The following is an 18304-nucleotide window of genomic DNA, read 5'->3' on the forward strand; positions in this document are numbered from 1 at the left end:
TATCGCAGAAAATATACCGCAAACGGCATTGCCAGTCGTCCCTGCTGCCGAATTTGTCCACCGCGTTGCAGTGCGGCGTGGGGCGACGGGGGCCCACCTGTGTTTTGCGTTCACATGCGAAAAGGGGGAGGGGGGGGGGAAGTGTCTAAAAAAAAATATCCCACAACCGCCCTGGAGGTTTGCACATCCCAGCGGACGTCAGCAAAGAAAATATTCCGCGTGTTTTTTTTACCTGACTTGCCCATGGCGAGTAGGGGAAAGAGGAACGTTCTCCCCAGGGATTAATTAAATAAGAAAGTACGTTTCTAATTGTTTACCTAGACGGTTTTTTTTTTAGACTGACAAATGAGAACATTAGTCGCGGAGCCTTTGCCACTGTTCACGCTTGTCCCGAGGTGCCCGAACGTTTCCGCGGAAAGCGAAACAACAATGATTCCGCAGACAGGTCAGGATGCGCTGCCAAGGCTGGTGCGCACAACAATAGACATTGCCACAAATTATTTAACGAACTCTTCTCTCACTTGGCTACCCCCGAGGTCGTTGCCGGCGACACTGCGGCGTGATTTACTGCTTTGGCGTTTCGCGGTTTTTATTTACGGAATCGCCCCTGGCAACCGATTTTCCCCTCTCTGTTATTATTATTAGTTGCCTTTTAAATGATCGTAATACAAATATTTTTGTTACATCTGGTATTTAATTACTGGAAATATCCGAGGGGGTCGAAGGTCAGAGAGAAGAGGTTCCGCTCGCCCGCAGCCGGCGGGGACCCACGTGCCATCGCGGTGAGGGTGAAACTACCCCCCCCCCCCCCACTCGCGTCTGGGATATCCTCCCGCTTCTTCCTGCTCCTTACACCCCCTTTCACCCCCGACCCAGCCCCCCCCCCCCCCCCACCGTGCCGTGCTGTGAAAATTAACGCCGCAGTGCAGAAATACAACAACAGCCTCTTTTCTTCCCCAGATTCCCCGCGGCTCGTTCAAGGCTCATTTTCGCACACTCACTTCTCCGGAGTGACGTTTTTCACTGGAGGGGGGAGGGGGGAGGGGGGGAGATTGATTTATGATTTATTTTTGCGTGTCTTTTTGCATTACCCGCAAGAACTGTTCCTAAGTGAAGTGTTCGTAAATGTTAGTTGGCATGCGATGGCGCGTCTATCGGAATCGTTTATTATTACGCTCGCGATGCGTGGATTGAATCGCCCGTGCGTAAGAGTCGATCATTTTATATTCCTGAACAGCAGTTTGCTGGATATACTAAACTAAAACTAAACAATTCTTTTTTATTTTACAAGGTAAGGCCCACTGAGCTATATAGCTGTTTTTCAGAAGCGACCTGGCCACAAGTGATAGCACAACGAAGTGGCTTATCATGTGGGTCGGTATCGAACCCAAGGCGAGGGAGTTAACAACTCACCACCGTGGCACCCATACACGCATACCTCTTGAGCAGGCCCAGCTGTGCTTATATCTGAAGTTGTGCTCTTGCATCAGAAATTGCCTCATTGTGTGTGCCCCCCGCTACACCCTCCCGGTGTAACGTTAGCATGCGTCGCTTATATCAGAACTGTACTCATACACAGTGTGCTTTTATACAGCTTCTACAGTAATGGATTAATGCGATCCCCACAGTCGTTAAACACTGCTGAGTTCACCACAATGTAAAAATAATAATAATCAGTTCTTGAATCACAAACCCCTTAATCGCGTCAATTAATCGAATCGCCGAGGATGAATCGTTGCAGCCCAACAAGATTGGTATATCATGAATAATAGAATTGTGATGGTTGTTAGAATCGGATATTTAGGATTCATGACGATTATCAAAAAAATTCAAATATTTTCCGCTTGCAATTATGTCCGTATGAATCAAAGGCAAATGAACAAAGGAGAAATCGCAAAACAATGCAAAGCGAGACGCTGATAGAGAGTCGTGAATTGCTCACACGCCAACATAACCATTAGTGCCAAGTACACTTTAGCGGCACCGTGCAAGTCCTTTTTTTTCCTGCTTTCCGTGGCGCCTGTTAAACACGTCTTCAAACGCGTCCACCGATAAAAAGTAATAACAGGACCCCATGGCGCAGGGCGCAAAAGCGAGGCGGCCACCTGTGCATGTGGGCGTCCCGGGGCTCGCGATCGGAACGCCCGACCACCGCACCCGCGGGGACGTCTTTCCGTGGAAGCTGAGCGACGGGTCGCGCGCCCGCTCGCATCTCGTACTCCAGATAGAGCCGTCGAACCTGAGACTTCTCACGTCCCACTGGGCCCAGCGCAATAACCAATGACCACGCGCACACTGGCCCACTGCAATAACCACTGGGCCAGTACAATAACCAGTGGCTCAATACAATAACCACTGGCCCACTGCAGTAACCACTGGGCCAGTTTCCACAATTGTGGGCTCTGTGCACAGAGCCTCCAGGGAATTCCTGCAGAGAGGAACCCAAGTGCACGGCCCGTCCTCTGCAAAGTGCACTTTAAACGGCCTGTGATGTCATCGTTAACAAAAGTGAGCGGCCGCGTTCCCAAACGACATCTGAGATATCCGCGGTAATATTTTAATTGCAATAACATTGCCTTCTCAGTTGCGTTTAATATGGTTGTAAAATTATCCATGGATTGGCATTATTTGCTTTGCTAGTGATTCACGCACCAAAGTGCACATATCAGTTTTGATGATTTTTGACACATGTATCTTGTACGTAACCGATCCATGGAAACCCTGCTGCCACCCATGGAATCCTACATGATGCACCACATCATCATAGGCCATGATCAGTCCACTGCTGGATGACGACGGCCTCCCCGAGCCACGTAACGATCCCCTCTAGCCCCCCCGCACAAGGCGTTCTCGTCGATCCGTGTCCTCTCTCCCGGGGCGCGCTGCCTCCCTTGGCTGCCACTCCGTCGTTATTACCGACCACCGGCAGTGTCGCCACGATGAAGGTGGGCATCGCTTCTCAGCGTGTTCCACGCTCGATGCAACATTTGTTTAAACTCTCAAGCGGCTCCTGGGACTCGGGGAAATAAACACATCACGAGTAGGGGCTGTTTTGTTGTCGCGCAGGTTTTTTTTTGTTTTGCCCTGCATTGCTCCCGGGGGGAGGAGGAGGAGGAGGGGTGGGAGTTTCGGTGGCCGCAGTCGGATGAGGAGCAGCCACCAGTGACCCCTAGGACAGGTTTCGCACCATTTTTCTTCTGCCCTTTCCTTCCCTGGGCCCGGCTCTTGATCCCAACGGAGAGCAGACCACCCTGGCTGCGGTGTCGCATCTCAATATTTACACATCTAACAGGACCGAAGAAGCGGTGGGTGGGGGGCCGTTTGGCGGACGAGAGAGGAAAAACAAAAATTAAAACGAACGCGCCACATGGTTTAGAGGATTCACAAGCTGCCGTTGTGCATCTGTGCGATCGCAATTAAAAGAGCGGCACGCGTGCCCCGTGGCCAGCGCTCGACCCATACCTCCCCCCGCCCCTGTGTCTGTGTGAGGCCCGAGACGCACACGTGTGTGGCCCACGTGCGTGCGTACATGCGCGCGTGTGCGTGCGTGTGGGCGCGCAAGCCCGAGCATCCCGTGCCCTTGTGTGAACGACGGACAAGGGGGGGAGGAGGGGAAGCGTGCTTGGCAGGTCATCGCGTAACTCTACAAGTCGTTGGACGCGATGGGTAAATTTTTTTTCCGCGTTAATCCTTCTGCGAACTTCGCCCACGCCTTTCATCTGAGGGAGCGTCATCCCAGGACACTGTGTTCTCTCCACCGCCTTCGTCTTTGACGAGGTGACCCCTCGTCACCCGCTTCGATCGAGCTCTTGCCGCTTCTGTCCTCCGCAGGTGCCGTCACGGCTTTTGACCCGTATGACGACGACGACGACGACGGCGCCAGAGTCGGCGGAATGGACGCAGGCGCGGGCCCCACCAGGAGGCAGCGCAAACGACGGGGCCATCAGCAGGTGACCGTGACGGAGACGCCAGCAGCGGCGGTGCTGCCGCCGCCCGCCAAAACCAAGCCGGCCAATGAGTACGTAGAGGAACACGTCCGTGTGTGTTCCGTGCGTTCCGTGCGTGCAGTCTGCTCAGGTCTTCAGTTAGGTGGGCAGGCGGGGGGCGGAGTGGGAAGAGTACACAGTGAAATAAAATAAGACTCGCGAAACAACCCACTCGTTCTCTCTCTCTCTGTCCCACGTGATGGTCCCTTGGCATCCTCCTGTTAGGCTGCGGTCGTTCTGCTCCTCGGGATGCGATCGTCTGGAGCGCAAGTTGGGTCCGACGCACCTGGCACGGTTTATGTTTTCCAGCGTCTGCCCACGACGCGACACCCCTAATAAGCTGGCCCACGTTACGAGGCCACTACGTTCATGCTGGCTCATCGTCCCAACACAAACAGCAGCGAAAGCATCTCATCTTCCTCCCTGTCTCTCTCTCTCGTGTTTACCGTTACCCAGATTTTGTGCTGAGCTTGCAGCTGACGACAAAAGGTCACCATCTGGCTTTCATTATTAGATTGTCCGGTATTGAACCTGCTTAATACCGCGTCTCTTCTGTTTATATCGGCCTCCCGTATTTGTTGTTGTGCTCAAGGCACATCTCGCGGCCGTGGGTGCCATGGTGGCGACATGTTAACTACCTCGCCTGGTATAGAGGAGGTCGTGTGTTCGATCCCGAACCTGACACCTGCTGTATATATTTGGAGTTTGCGTGTCTCTCTCCCCGTGGTCGCGTAGATTATTCTCCGGGTCCTCTGGTTTTACCCTCTCCACGTTTAGAATCAACGTGCGTTTATACCATTTGGCCGATATACATTTCTACACGACAAGCCACTTGGTTGAGCTATCATTTGTGGCCAGGTCGCTTCTGAAAAAGAGTTATACAGCGCAGTGGGGCGGTACCTGGAAAAGATAAATAGTTTAGTTTAAAAACTTTAACTTCGCCAGTGGCTAACGTCACCCTCGCGATTGCGGGGGCTCCGGCGCACGTCGGTTGCTGGCAATTTCGACTCGAGGCCTCTTTAACATCGCTTCACTTCGGATTAATTCCATCGGTGCTTTATACATTCAATTTTTTTAGCAAAGTCTGCTTTTTTGTTGTCGCGATATTGCAGGTGACAGATGATGGAGATTCATTAAAGAATTCGGTTTTGGTCTTCTGCCCCCCCACGCACACGCCAACGCCGACTCTCACCGTGCTGTTGAATAACTTTGAAAGCCAGGTCCTCTCAGCCTGAAGTGTGCTTTTGCGCAAGACCTCGTGGGAACAGGTTTTTAAATCGGTCTGCATTTTTATTTTAAAACACGCACACCCCGTGTGTGTTTATGCTAAGTCATAAACTCGCCCAGAAGCTGGCTGACACAAAGCACGTTACCCCCCCCCCCCCCCCCAGCCAACGTGAAATTAACCGTGGCGCTTATGCGGGCGTAAAGCAAACAAGCAAACAACTGAGGGGGGCATGCATGGACCGAGAAGGATTGTGGGAAGAATGTGCTTCCCATTAGTCTGAGGAAACCGCCCCCCCCCCCCCATTTCCCACATGGCTGTTCGCGAAGCATCGCACACCTGAAAACGGTAAACGAGAAACGACGGCAGATGATTTGCGTTTGCTGACAATGTCCGTTGGACCGGTGATGTCATTTCCAAAGGAAACCCACTTAACGTTCCCGTCTCTTTGAGTCACTGTGAAGGGTAACAGGTGACGACAGACTGATCGCAGCCTTTGATTTGCCCGAGCTGTCGCAATTTTTCCGATTCTCTGCCCCAGCGTTCATGCTCAGGAGCCCGTTGCTTTCATAGAGCCGGCGTATCGGCCGCTTTTTCCAAGCTGGAGCTAGGTGTTCTTTCTTTCTCTCCCAGCCGTTCACCATCCCACTGCTGGCAAAGGCATGCCCCATGACGTCTTCCACCCCTCAAGATCTCGCGCCACCTTGATCATTTGCATTACTCATAATCTTCGGATCTCGCGCCGCGAGATAATGCTCTGTCTTCCTGTCCTGATGTTATCTATTAGATATGCTGCCAAGCTCTAAATGAATTGTTTCACTTTGCAAATGACATGTGTTCTAGTTTTAACTATGGCATTATAATTTATAATCGTTTTATTCCATCCTCGTTCCATTAAAAACCCTCCTCTCCCTTGCTCTTTATCATACTTGTGACTGTATCACTTGTTCTTGAGTTAGGGACCAGGATAATGCTGCCTAGACCATTTGCTGGTAAACTACAAGAATCCGTTATTTTTATTTTCAAACCCACTGTTAATTTTCTCTTCGTTACGCTTTTTCAATTCGCACAATATTCTATCCAAGTACCGTTGATTATCATTCGTGCCAACGTGTACAGGCTGGCCAAATTGGCCACTTGCACACTGGCGCAGTGCAATAACCACTGACCACATACACACTTGCCCAGTGCCTTTACTACTGGGCCAATGCAATAACCACTGGCTCAGTGCAGTAACCACTGGCTCAGTACAATAACCACTGGGCCAGTTCCCACAATTGTGGGCTCTGTGCGCAGAGCCTCCAGGGAATTCCTGCAGAGAGGAACCCAAGTGCACGGCCCGTCCTCTGCAAAGTGCACTTTAAACGGCCTGTGATGTCATCGTTAACAACAGTGAGCGGCCGCGTTCCAAAGCGATGTCTGAAATATCCGTGGTAATATTTTAATTGCAATGACCTTGCCCTCTGAGCTGTGTTTAATATGGTTGTAAAATGATTCGTGGATTGGCATTGATTCCTTTGCTCGTGATGCTCGCATCTAAGTGCGCGTGTGAGATTCGATGATTTGCGACTCATGTATCTTGTACTTGACCGATCAATCCACTGCTCGATGAAGGCTCTGTCCGAAGCACTCGCCCACTTCGCTTATGAACTCGCGATGCGACAAACTGATTTCTTCGCCGCATTTCCCCAGTGGACGTGCTCTCTGGCCTGGTTCCCTCCCTTGGCTGTCACTCCTTCGTTAGTCTCGACCACCGACCATCGTCTCCTCGGGCAACGTGCGCTGCCCAAAACCCACTTAGTGCTGTCAGCGGGCAACATGATGTCTCTAATGGCAGCGTGTTCTCTGATGTGCGAGTTCCTCTGGCTCTCTCCTGCATCTCTTCACGCTTCTTTGTGCGCTTTTCAGGAAGCTGTTCCTTTTTATTTATGAACGCAGACGACTCGATTCGCGAATCGAGTTGTGACCCCCGATTCGAGACAATCCCTCAATATGCGAAGGAGAATTAATATTTTTTACATTATCAACAAATACAAACGCGTCTGCCTTTTGCTTGAAGCAAATGAGTATCAATTAAGACTGCCATCAAAGCTGTCATCTAGACATGATTGTCACCTGAATTGCAATGCATGCTGGGTCAATAGGCAACCTATGCAAGGGGAAAATATATCTTGTGCACGCAGTACACACAGACACACGCATACATACACATACAGACACACGCATACGCACGTGTACACAAACACACAGAGGTCCCTTTATGCCCCGATGGGACGAACCCTTACACGAGGTCAGGATCGGTTTTCAAAAAAAGCCCGTGTCACGCTCTGCACGGCTCGGCACTTATTTCGTCCCAAGTTCAGCTCAGGTAAAAGTGGGGAGCCCAGAGTTATTAGGGCTCTCTTTGCGCGAACAGGAGTTGATGTGTCCGTGCAGCCCAGATGTAAAGTCATAATAATAGAAAGAATATGCAGCCCTTTGTCAATCCACTGCTGAATGAAGGTCTCCCCACGTTTTGTCGAGTTTGTAGCAGTCATCGGGCCGCACCTTATCTTTCGGTGTTTAATTTTCAACGACGACGGCACAGAGACACATTATAAACAGGAAGGGGGGGGGTAACACGTCCTCCAAAAGGGGTAATGCAATCGCGCACGATGCTCGTGATCCCCAGCTGTGGTCCAGCGAGACAGAGACAGACGGTCGGGAGAGGGAGCGGAAGGGAAAGAGGAGGATAAGAAAAAGAAAAAATGGATTGTGGACAAAAAAATATTTTACCATACTTATGAGTAGAAGAAGGAGAATGTGTCTTGACTTAAAGCTTTCATGACTGCAGGCATTCATATTCTTTGTGTCTTTCGGTAAAGTCGTCATCAGGTGGAGAAGATGATGACAATCTCTTGTGTTTCCATCGAAACGTCGTAGTTTTTTGTGATTTTCTTTGAAGCTATCTACTTGACTTTACCGAAAGACCCAAAAAATAAGGAGAATATGTATTTATACTGGAGGAATCCGATGAGTTATGAAGCTCTTTTTTACACATGTCCAGTGTGGGTCACTAAAGCCAGGGTACAGGGCCCTCGGACCAGTTCAGATATCACTGTCACCACTGATGTTGTCCTTGGCCGGGAATCGAACTTGGGTCGCCGGGTTCACGGCGCAGTATACTAACCTCTGCACGACCGCTGAACCCCACCAGCTACTACATGGCTGCATGTTTAAAAAGCAAAGAATCCCCCAAAAGCTGGAGAGATTACGTTAAAGATGCAACAGTGGGCTCATTGATTGTGCGCGCGCAACATGCATCTGCGTTGGTGACAGCGACATTTGGACAGCAAACTGCTACCATACCTGGAAACAGGCCGCGGGGGCAGCATGAGAGAAAGGGAGAGAGAGGGGAAAAAACGTTCAAGAAAAACAAACCTCTGTTCTTCTCGAGTATGTGTTCTCTCCCCCCCAAGCGAAGCCCCCCTTCAGTGTTACAATAAATGCACTGTGTATACATTTCAGCGTGACGCACGGCGTTTAAACAAAAAAAAAAATTAAACCCAGAGCGCAAAAAAAAAAACGAAAGAAAAAAATCACCAATCGCTGATCGGTCCGCGGAGGCCGCTCACTCGGAGGAGTTGCACGCCGCGCAGACACGACATAATTGTTTCCAGCCTTGGGGGGCGGGGGGGGGCAGCCCTTGTGACCGATGGCCCCCCCTCACAACCACCGCTGCCATCCCTCCCTTAACACCCCGTCCCTCTCCGCCCCCTTATCCCCCCAATCATCTCCTACTAACCCCCCCTTTCCGCCACCCATCTCTGAAGTGGGGCCTGCTTCAAATTGATCATAGCAGGAGTCCCTTTGACCTGAGCTAGTCCCACGCCACCCTCCCCCCATCGCATGACGCCCACGCCCCCCTTCTCCTCTCGCTCTCCCTGCCGCCCCCTCACAATCCCTCCCTCCCTCACTCCTCCCTCCCATCTCCACCTCTCGCCCTCGTTCGCTGAACTGGGACTCGAGTTTAGGGGCCGGAGATTTTTCACCGCGGAGTGTGACCGGGCACGGTTTGCCGAGCACGTTCTCTTGTTGACATGGCTGGGATGTCCGTGGGTGCGTGTATGTGTGTGCATGCGTACGTGCGGTAGTGTAGCAGTTAGCGCGCTGCGTTACGAACCTGCCCACCCGGGTTCGATTCCCGCTCACGGTCAAGACCAGTGACGTATATCTAAACCGGTCCGGGGCCATCACCTAGGTCGACTCAGCCACGAATGAGTGCCTGGTACGGTGTGTAAACATTGCCACTAGGGAGACAAAGGCGGCCTGGCCTGGTGTTGGCCACCCACCCCCTTGTGTGCCGTTCCGGCCTTCATAGGTGCTCGCTAACAGCACTTGCCCCTACAGTCTGTTAAGGCTACACGGGGGATCTTTGTGTGCGTGTGTGTGCTGCGCACGTGTGTGCTTCCAGAGAGATTTAATAAAAGTTAGTGCAGTTCCATGTGATAGAGGCGTAAGGGTGCCAGGGTTTTTTTTGGGAGGTGGGGTGATGTGGTGTTGGAGGTGACAGGGTTCAACCAGTTCATGGTAACAGCGAACGTTGTCTGTGCGTGTTTATATATTCTTTAGTGATGGCCACTTGGGATTTTTAGGTTTTTTTGCAATCACTCATTGAATAAGTAGAAACTTTACTTCATTTAAACTCGGGGAGAACCTACAGAGACTTTTTGAATGTAGACATGGGAAATAAAGTAATAGACTGCGTATGTGATCAGAGACTTGAAAGAGCATCTAAAACCTGATAGGAAAGCAAGTAATTCAGCAATGCAATTATGATGATGTTCAGCGTTTTGTCACTTCAGTGCTGGATATGAAAGCCTCCGCAGACCATGTCAATCATGGGGGTTGTTAAGCCATACTTCACCACGCTGGTTGCCGATGAACAGTTCAGATATCCCTCACCACCAATGTAAGCCTTGGCCAGGAATCAAACTCATTTCGCTGGGTTCACAGCAGTTCACCGGGTTCATCGCACAACATGATCGCCACTTTGACACCACTCCAGCCCATTCAACCGTAATTTGGTCTAAAATTACAAATTAGTTCCATGCTTTTTTTCTTGTTTCCCCTTTTATCACAGCCACTGCCGAGTTCGAGTGATATTCTGGACTTCATTTAAGTTGCTTGTCTCGTGAGGACAAAGTGGCCCTTACGATTAAACACAGCCCCGAGCAGCAGCGACTGCCACAGGTGCGTATCACGTGACTTCCCCTAAACCCGCACGTGAGTCAGCATAGAAAACCATGACCCACATTTGAAAAAACAGGGCAAGTTCAATAAAAGTGTGTCAGTAAAAAAAAACACCCACGCTCGGCACCTCTTATTGAACGGTGCTTTTGTACACTTTATTGGAAAATGCATTCGAATTTTACAATATATATTTTTAGCGGGGCTCCCTACATCCCCTCGTTTTAAGTTTGGTTTGCATTAGCGGGCAGTTACTTCTCCTTGCTGTTTCTCATTACTTTACATTATTACAAGCAACTCCTGCGATACATTATCCCATTGTAAACGGTGGAGGAGGGGGGCGTGTAAGGTGGGGTGGGGTGGGGGAAGAGGAGGAAACCCAGTTAATTACTTCAAAGCCCTCCGCTTGTATCTGGTGAACGCACTGCGATCACTCAGCCTTTGTAAGAAAGAAAAAAAACTTGCCGTTACAAAATGTGCCGAGTGAATGCCTGCGGTGATGATGAGGGTCAGGCTTGGCATTGACGGTTGACCACCGTCGTCACCATCGTCGTCGTTGCCGTGAAACTTTACTTACGACGTGCGAGGGTTACGTCCGGTTCGGATGTCGGAAACGAGCGAAATCTGAACCGAGCTTTGGGTGCCCCCCCCCCTCTTCCACCAAGCCGCATTGACCAGAATGGTGAAGTATGGTGGAACAAACACCCCGTGACCAACACGGCATAGGGAGACATTCATCCGGAGGTGACATGATGAAGGGCGATTATTAAGATTGGTGTTAACCTCGGTGTTGCTCTTTGGCGTTATGGTTATCGCCAGTGTTAACCGTAGTCTTTGCATTGTCCCTCGTATGGATATGTACAGCCCCTTGCCAAATCCACTGCTGGATGAGGCCTCCCCGTGCAGTGCGGGCCGTAGGGGTTAATTGACCGCATTTCACCGTGCTGGTCGGTGCAGGTTAGTGGAGGTGGTGAGCATAGGAGTAGAGTACAACAGTAGTTCTCGTTGCACAGCCTTTAGCATCCCACCACTTGGAGCCCCAAAGTAGTCTACAACAACCTGGTTATGCATTGGCGGTCGCCTATGCAAGCGCTATGCAGTCTCAACCCCGCTTAGCTTCCGAGATCTGACAAGATGGGGGCAGGCTCTTTGCACTTATCGCCAAGTTCATCGCGAATCTTTTGGACGGTATTTTGTTTTACATTGGATTTACAGCTGGGTTCAGTGTTATTGTTTATGTTGGGGATAAAGGATTATGTTAGGACTTGAGAGTTAGTGTTTGCATTGTCGTAAGTGCGAGGCCAAGCGTTGGCGTAAATCTCTGCCTTGTTAAGTTTATGGTGGAATTGCCTTGTGTTGTGTGTTCCTGTTCGACAGTGCTCTGGTTCGTGTTAGCCTTGGCATCGGTGTATGGTTAGCATTAGGATCGGGGTCGGTGTTAGCTATCGGAGGTTACTGTTAGGGTCGCACAGTTTGTGGCATAAACTCCGGCAACACCGACTCGTGTTGCCAGCATCCGTCTTGGCGTTCTCGTCAGTCTCGTCAGTATGTGTGCGTGTACGTTGAACTTCTTTTACACCGTACGTAGCCAACCGTGCCAAAACGGTGGAACGCATCGTCAGCTCGCGTCCACTGCGGGTGACCTCCCAAGGCACGACTGGGTTTCGCTCGTTCTTCTCTGAAGTCAGCGTCAGTATTTTTTCAACTCAGACATCAGATTTATAGTTGCTACACATACAAAAGACAGATTCCGCATGCCTCTGTGTGCAGCGGAGCTTCGTACACACTACGCAGCCCTCGCATCTCATAACCAATCTTATTCTTCCCAGACAAAAGTCCCAAATATTGCATGGGGTCGACCGCTCGGATTCCCTGCGTCTGTGTACATCTACTCCTCCCTCGACACATCCACTATCCTCACTTTCAATTAGCACGGTTGGCTACGTAGGGTGCGAAAGAAGTTCAAACATACATGCATTTCGCTTCACCGCATTCCTCTCGTACCCCCGGTCTCCCGCTACTCCTTCTGCCGTGCACCGGTGACACAGGTCAGCGCTCTGGCTCATTAGATGATCCTCGTCCCTTAAGTTCTCTCCTTGTAAAAACACAAACAATCTTGAACCTCAAGTTTAATTCCCATAGCCCTTCCCATTGCATCTTGGACAATTGATTCTTGCGGTTGTTCTCAGAGTTAGAATGAACCAAGCGAAACGTAAAACTCCGCTTGTAATGTCGTGGTTGTTCCCTGCAGCCGTTGGTGAGCAGCCTGAAGCTCGGCTTGTCGGGTGACACCGCAGGCAGGGAGGGAGGGAAGGAGTTTCTGTTCACTGAATACCGGCCGGGCATCCACCTACCCCCTATAAAACCCTACGCCACGTTGAGCCCTCTACTGAGCAAAGACCCAACATGACAAGCGACCAGCAACAAACAGCACTCTTAAAGTTGTAATCGAGATGTCATCATGGCCCAAGGTTTGTTGACGCCACCCGCGCCTCGTCACCGCTTTCTAGCCTCTGCCAGATCCTGCCCGTTGTTGCACATTAGACACACGCCTTCCCGAGATCTGCCCGAACAGTAATCCTTTGGCAGAGTTGGTAAGGAGTCAACGCGTTTCTCTTGAATTGAGCAAGAAATGCAACAACAAAAAAACGTGGGAAATGTGACGATGGGAGGGAATTCCAAAGCAGAGCAGTGCGATGGGTAGATGCAGTAAGGGGATGCATTGTAACTTGAAGTGTGGTAGCGGTTGAACACTGTGGATGAGACCAGGCAGTCCGTCTGGCAGACCAAGTCCTCAACGTGTGCAGAGGAATTTAACGAGTGAAGCTCACGGGAACGGCAGCCATGGTAATCGCAGTGGCCGTGATAGCCGGGCTGCCTACGGCAGCCTCACCGGCCGCGTTGCACACAACACGAGAGCCCAGGAGCGTCGCCTCATTCCCGTTGCGAAAGATCTCCTGGCCCACCGCGAAAACCCCGGGAGGAGGTGGGGGGGGAACCCCCCCACGCCCACGCCGCAGCTGGCCGGCTCCGACGCTCGTTCGCTCGGGACTGCTCTCTGTGTTCCGTTAGCGCCACACGCGCCGCAAGTACGCGGCGCGGCCACCGCAGGCTGGGATCAATTTCCCACCGTCGTCATCTACCGTGCGTTTGCAATAACGGGAGGCTGTGTGTGTTGTTGTTGTCGGTGATGACGGCAGTGGTGAATCATGCTCAGCCTCTGTGCGTCCGCTGCCGGCTGCCAGCGCAGGCTGCCGCCGCGTTTGTTACTAGCCGCGCATGCTTGCGTCTCCATGGCTACTGGGAACCGGGCTCTGCCGTGTCCAGTAATTGGGGCAGTACTGGCCCAGGATTGGCGGCAGTCGAGCTTGTGTGGCCTTGGGCCCCAGTTCTCAATGCACAATAAGGATCTGTGGCTTTGGCCTCCTCCTGTTCAAGCCCTACCTCCCCCCACCCCATCCAGACTCCCTCAATCTCTCTCCTGTCATCTGCAGCCAGTAGATTTAGGCTCCGGGATGAAAGCCTCTTCACCCAGTGTCGGTCGTTTCCGGCTTGTTTAACCATCCTTCACCATGCTGGTCAGTTTGGATTGGTGAGGTTGTGGTGGTGGGGGGGGGGGTCTGATTCTCAAGCCTTTTTTTTGTCAGAAGGATCCTGTGTTGGATTTTTTTGGTCATATTCCATCAGTGAGAAGTTTGGCTTCACGCGGGGAAGAAACCGGAGAACGGGGAGAAAATCCACCGCCCAAAAAAAGGCGCGACATTCGCTGACCCGCCCATGCTGGACGTCTGTGAGAAAATATATTATCGATCATCGGATTGTCTACATGTATGTTGAACTTCTTTTGCGTACGTAGCCAGCAGCGCTAATTGGAGGTGCGGGGTGGGTGGAAGGACAACAAACTAACACACGACAAGAAGCAGTTCTAAAGAAATGACTCCTCCATTCTAAAGAAAGATTTTGATTCTCCCAAACATTCACTACCATCACATGGCCACGCCCCACACCTACACCACCTGGCAAACCCTGGCGGTGGCCACCCATCAACAAACTCACCGGGCATGGTCCCGGCTTAGCTCGCGGGTGATTTGGCCACAGGTGAATGATTATTTTATGACCCGGCGATGCTTTCCTCCGTATGCTGGTATGAGGCTTCTCGGGGGCGGGGGGGGGGGGGGTCGATGTCCGTCTACCTGCAGCTGACGCAGAGTGCGGCTGCCAGGTTTGCTAACCGCCACATTTAGGGCCGGTAGCGCCAGAGGGCCGCCGTCCACGCGGACGTCCGAAGAAGCGATGGATGGATCGAATAAAGGAAGACATGAAGACGGTCAACACATCCCCTGAAGATGCCCTGGACCGAGCCAAATGGAGAAGACAATGCCGAAAAGCGGACCCTGCGCCACAGCGGGAACAACGCTAGGAAGAAGAAGCGCCTGCGACCCCGCGTGCCACAAGGTCGGTCTCTTGACCAGTGAAGCCCTTACACGAGCGGGGAGCTCGGCCACCTCGAAGGGTTTCCTTGCTCCCAACCGGCCCCTCGCCAACCGCTCCGATCCACCGAGGAGGGATCGCTCGGCGCCCCCAGGGTGCGATTGCGCACATCTGTGGCGAGTTGTGTCCTGCTTTAAATGGCTCCTACCCTGTGGGATTCTCAAACCTTGACCGATGCGGGGACTGTCTGACCATCCGAAGTTTAAAAAAAAAAACTTTAAACGTTGCCTGTTCATGCTGCCTGGCATTTACAGATGAGGAGTAGCAAAGCTTCAAATCAAGATTGAGTAGCATAGTGTCACCAAAATTCTAACCTGATTATTTTTCTAATTGCACGCTTTTGAAAGGTTTACTAGAGAATGACAATTTATGCACAGGCACCTTTGTTTAAGGAAGGTTCATTTTAAAGACGTAAAGTTTTCATTGCTTATTTATGTACGCAAAGAGAGCCAGAGTTCACCCAAGAACTCTGGCATCAGCTTATTGGGATAAAAAAACAGACAGGGTATTGTTATTATAAAACTCGTGCACACACACACCACACACACATGTACACGTGTACATGTGTGTGCGTGTGCGCGCGCACACGTTAAAGGAAGAAGTTCCCTCCCAGTGAGCGATGTTGTGGTTGTATATTTAGTGGCGTTTCATTAATCACAGTCGCCAGAGGCAGTCGATAAAGATATGTTCATGGAGGGAGGGAGGGGGGGAGGGTGGCGTTGGCGGAATATTGTCTGCGACAAGCTGCCGTTGTGTTTCTATACCGTACATTTCCCAGTAACGGATTTACAGAATTGAATGTGATAATAGCACCTCCGATTAGCACGGTTGGCTGCGTACAGTGCGAAAGAAGTTCAACATACAATCTGAATTTAACACGATTTGCACTCTTTATCCATGTCACCAATGCAGTGGGGCCACACACTCGTCACCTTCTTAACGCCGCATTTTCGTATCTTTCACGGATGACACCAGAGTTTGCATTCTGTTGCAATTTGCGAGGGCCGTGTGCCTCGTTTTTTGCGATGCCAAGGCAATTCAAGGAATAAAAGTCGTTAAAAAAAATTCCTGGCCATTAATATCTGCATTAACAGGCAGGTGACGGTTTGTAATCGATTCATCAATTCAAGTCGAGAATTGCTACGGAAGAGACTTCAAAAATACTTCAAGCAGGCTTTACTCTTTCTGGCAATTAACAAAAATTATCGCCAGAAAGGGTTAAGCCTATTCATATTTCATAATTTTGATATTGGCAGAAAAAAATATCCTATTCAAGTTGGGGGGCATACTTTCTTTTTCTCACAAGGTCTGCTCATTCGATTGTTGCACGACAGTCAAACCGACGCATATATTTTTGTTTATTCTCAGAGCTATAATATTGCCAAATCAAGTGGGGGGGGGGGGAAATCAAATGTAATGTCATGGTTTTGTTTGCTCTTGCTGCTCACGGTCATTGATGACCTCGGCTGAGACAATCAACCCTCTGCTACACTTTAAAATAAAAGGCGGCTACCCAGATTCGAACCCAGGCACTCAATAGTGCCGGTTCACCGATCTGGCCACCTCTGAGCCACCTTGCCAACTCTGCAACAGTTGGGATACTTAAATAGTTGAATAGAGCCACCAGCAATTTTTTTTGCAAATGTCGAATTGTTAATGTTGTCGGTTTATTCTCCAACACACAACCGGTGTGCTGAAGTCGTAACTAATTGGCACGTTTTGTTTACGTGACAAACCTGAATGATTGTGGATAATATTGGTCGCGAAAGCATACGTGTTAAACCAAAAAAAAATCTTCGGATGGCGATTGCCCCACGGGCAGATGCCAGGGCCGGCGGAGGTGCAGAGGGATTTACATCGAGCGAGGATGTTTTCGTAGCGCTTTTAAGCTGTATATTTATTTATTTATTCCCACTTCTGTCGTCGTAGTTTGACGGATTAGCAGGCATCACGTCAAATGGAGCTTGTCTCCTCGTCCGGTCGGCATCCATCATCCATCAATCGCTCCCCGCAGGATTACAGGTCATAGTCCTGGAGCAGGTCCTGGGCAGCCATGAACCTGCCAAAGGGTCAGACCCAGCAAGGGCTGGGTTGGGGTTCTGATTAGGGGTTGGGGAAAGGGTGGTGGTAGTGGTGGTAGCGGTGGTTTTGAGGGCAGCCCAGGGTCAGCCCCTTCTTTATGAGTCCCTTTTGGCTAAATCCAGGTCTCGAGCAGTGGGTGTCAAGTGTCAACGGCGCAGTAGGAAGACTCTTCATGTCCAACAGTAGGGGTGTTGTTAATTAGGGCCCTGTGTCGGCAGGAGGCCTGTGAGACGTGGCACAGAAACGCAAGGCAGCGATGGGCAGCGATGGGCGCCGGCTCTCCTGGAGAGACCTGCAGTGAGAGGCTCACGATAACCGTCGTGTCCCACGGCGATCGTTGGCACGAGCAGAATTTCAGTTTTCTCTAAATCATTACGTTGGGTCGAGTGAAAACATTTTACAAGTTCCCAGCGTTCTTCCTCGCGTCACGAATACCCTCTCAAATTAAGAGCGTATCGCCACGCATAACAGGAGAATAAAGGCCACATGGCCAGAGACAGAGATTTATGGCCCGTGAGCCATACGTGTCGGCCCTATCAAACGGCCGTCTGTAAATTGACCACGAGGCTGGTCTTCATTAGGAGGTAACTTTCTCTGAACAAAGGAAGTAATTAATAAAAAAAAACCCACGCCCACGAATCTTTTAACGGTCCCGCAATTAATGGGACACCGTCACGAGAGGTCTCGGAGGTTGAATCCGAAGGGCCGCGCGTAACCGCGTCGCTGAACATGCCCCGCTCTCGTCGCCGATAACCCCGCTGCGGCTCCGGCTCCAGCGTCGGAAGCCATCGAGTTGTAATTTTTTATTTGCGGCAGGAAGCTCATTAGTGCGCCAGGGCCCGGCCGTAAAAATACCTCCGCTCCCGGCGTTGGGCGGCGGCGGGCAGCTTCACCCACCGGAGGGAGAGATCACAGAGAGACAGAGAGAAGAGGAGGAGGAGGAGGGGGGGACAGCACTCAGGGGCCGGTTGGGCGACGCGTGTCCGTCCGTTGGGAGACAACAACTTTGTCGAGCTGTCATTTGGCCCGTCGCCGTCCAGTGTTCACAGACGCGCAATTACAGCGCAAAGGGAGATGCACAGTGGAGGGGGGGGGGGGTTCTCGGCTGGCTTGTAATTGTCCTCCGCTGTGCCCGTAAATCGTTCATTCGTACCTTTTTATTTCCGCCCAGGTGAGAGCCAATCGAGACTGTAAGGGTTTTTCGAAGAAAGTTATTTGACCGACATGTTTGATTGGGAAATCAATTCTGCCAGCGGTGTTTGATAAAGGAAAAAGTAATTTGACACCAAGA

General features: G+C 51.0%; 1 protein-coding gene across 5 annotated transcripts in view; it reads left to right on the top strand.

Moving 5' to 3' along the window:
• The window catches only part of LOC133346688 (DNA repair protein XRCC4-like), a 48058-nt gene that overhangs the window by 15152 nt on the left and 14602 nt on the right, over positions 1 to 18304 (top strand). For 3 of the 5 annotated variants that reach the window (XM_061558479.1, XM_061558478.1, XM_061558477.1), the window contains exon 6: positions 3832 to 4018. In XM_061558479.1, the coding sequence (XP_061414463.1) occupies positions 3832 to 4018 (187 nt within the window). Of the gene's footprint in view, positions 1 to 3831; positions 4019 to 10333; positions 10444 to 18304 lie in introns of all 5 variants that reach the window. The other 2 variants (XM_061558480.1, XM_061558481.1) reach the window with 2 other exon arrangements.

Source organism: Lethenteron reissneri, chromosome 24 (genome assembly GCF_015708825.2).
Source record: "Lethenteron reissneri isolate LAM-NWPU_2019-01 chromosome 24, ASM1570882v1, whole genome shotgun sequence".
Lineage (NCBI taxonomy): Eukaryota > Metazoa > Chordata > Hyperoartia > Petromyzontiformes > Petromyzontidae > Lethenteron > Lethenteron reissneri.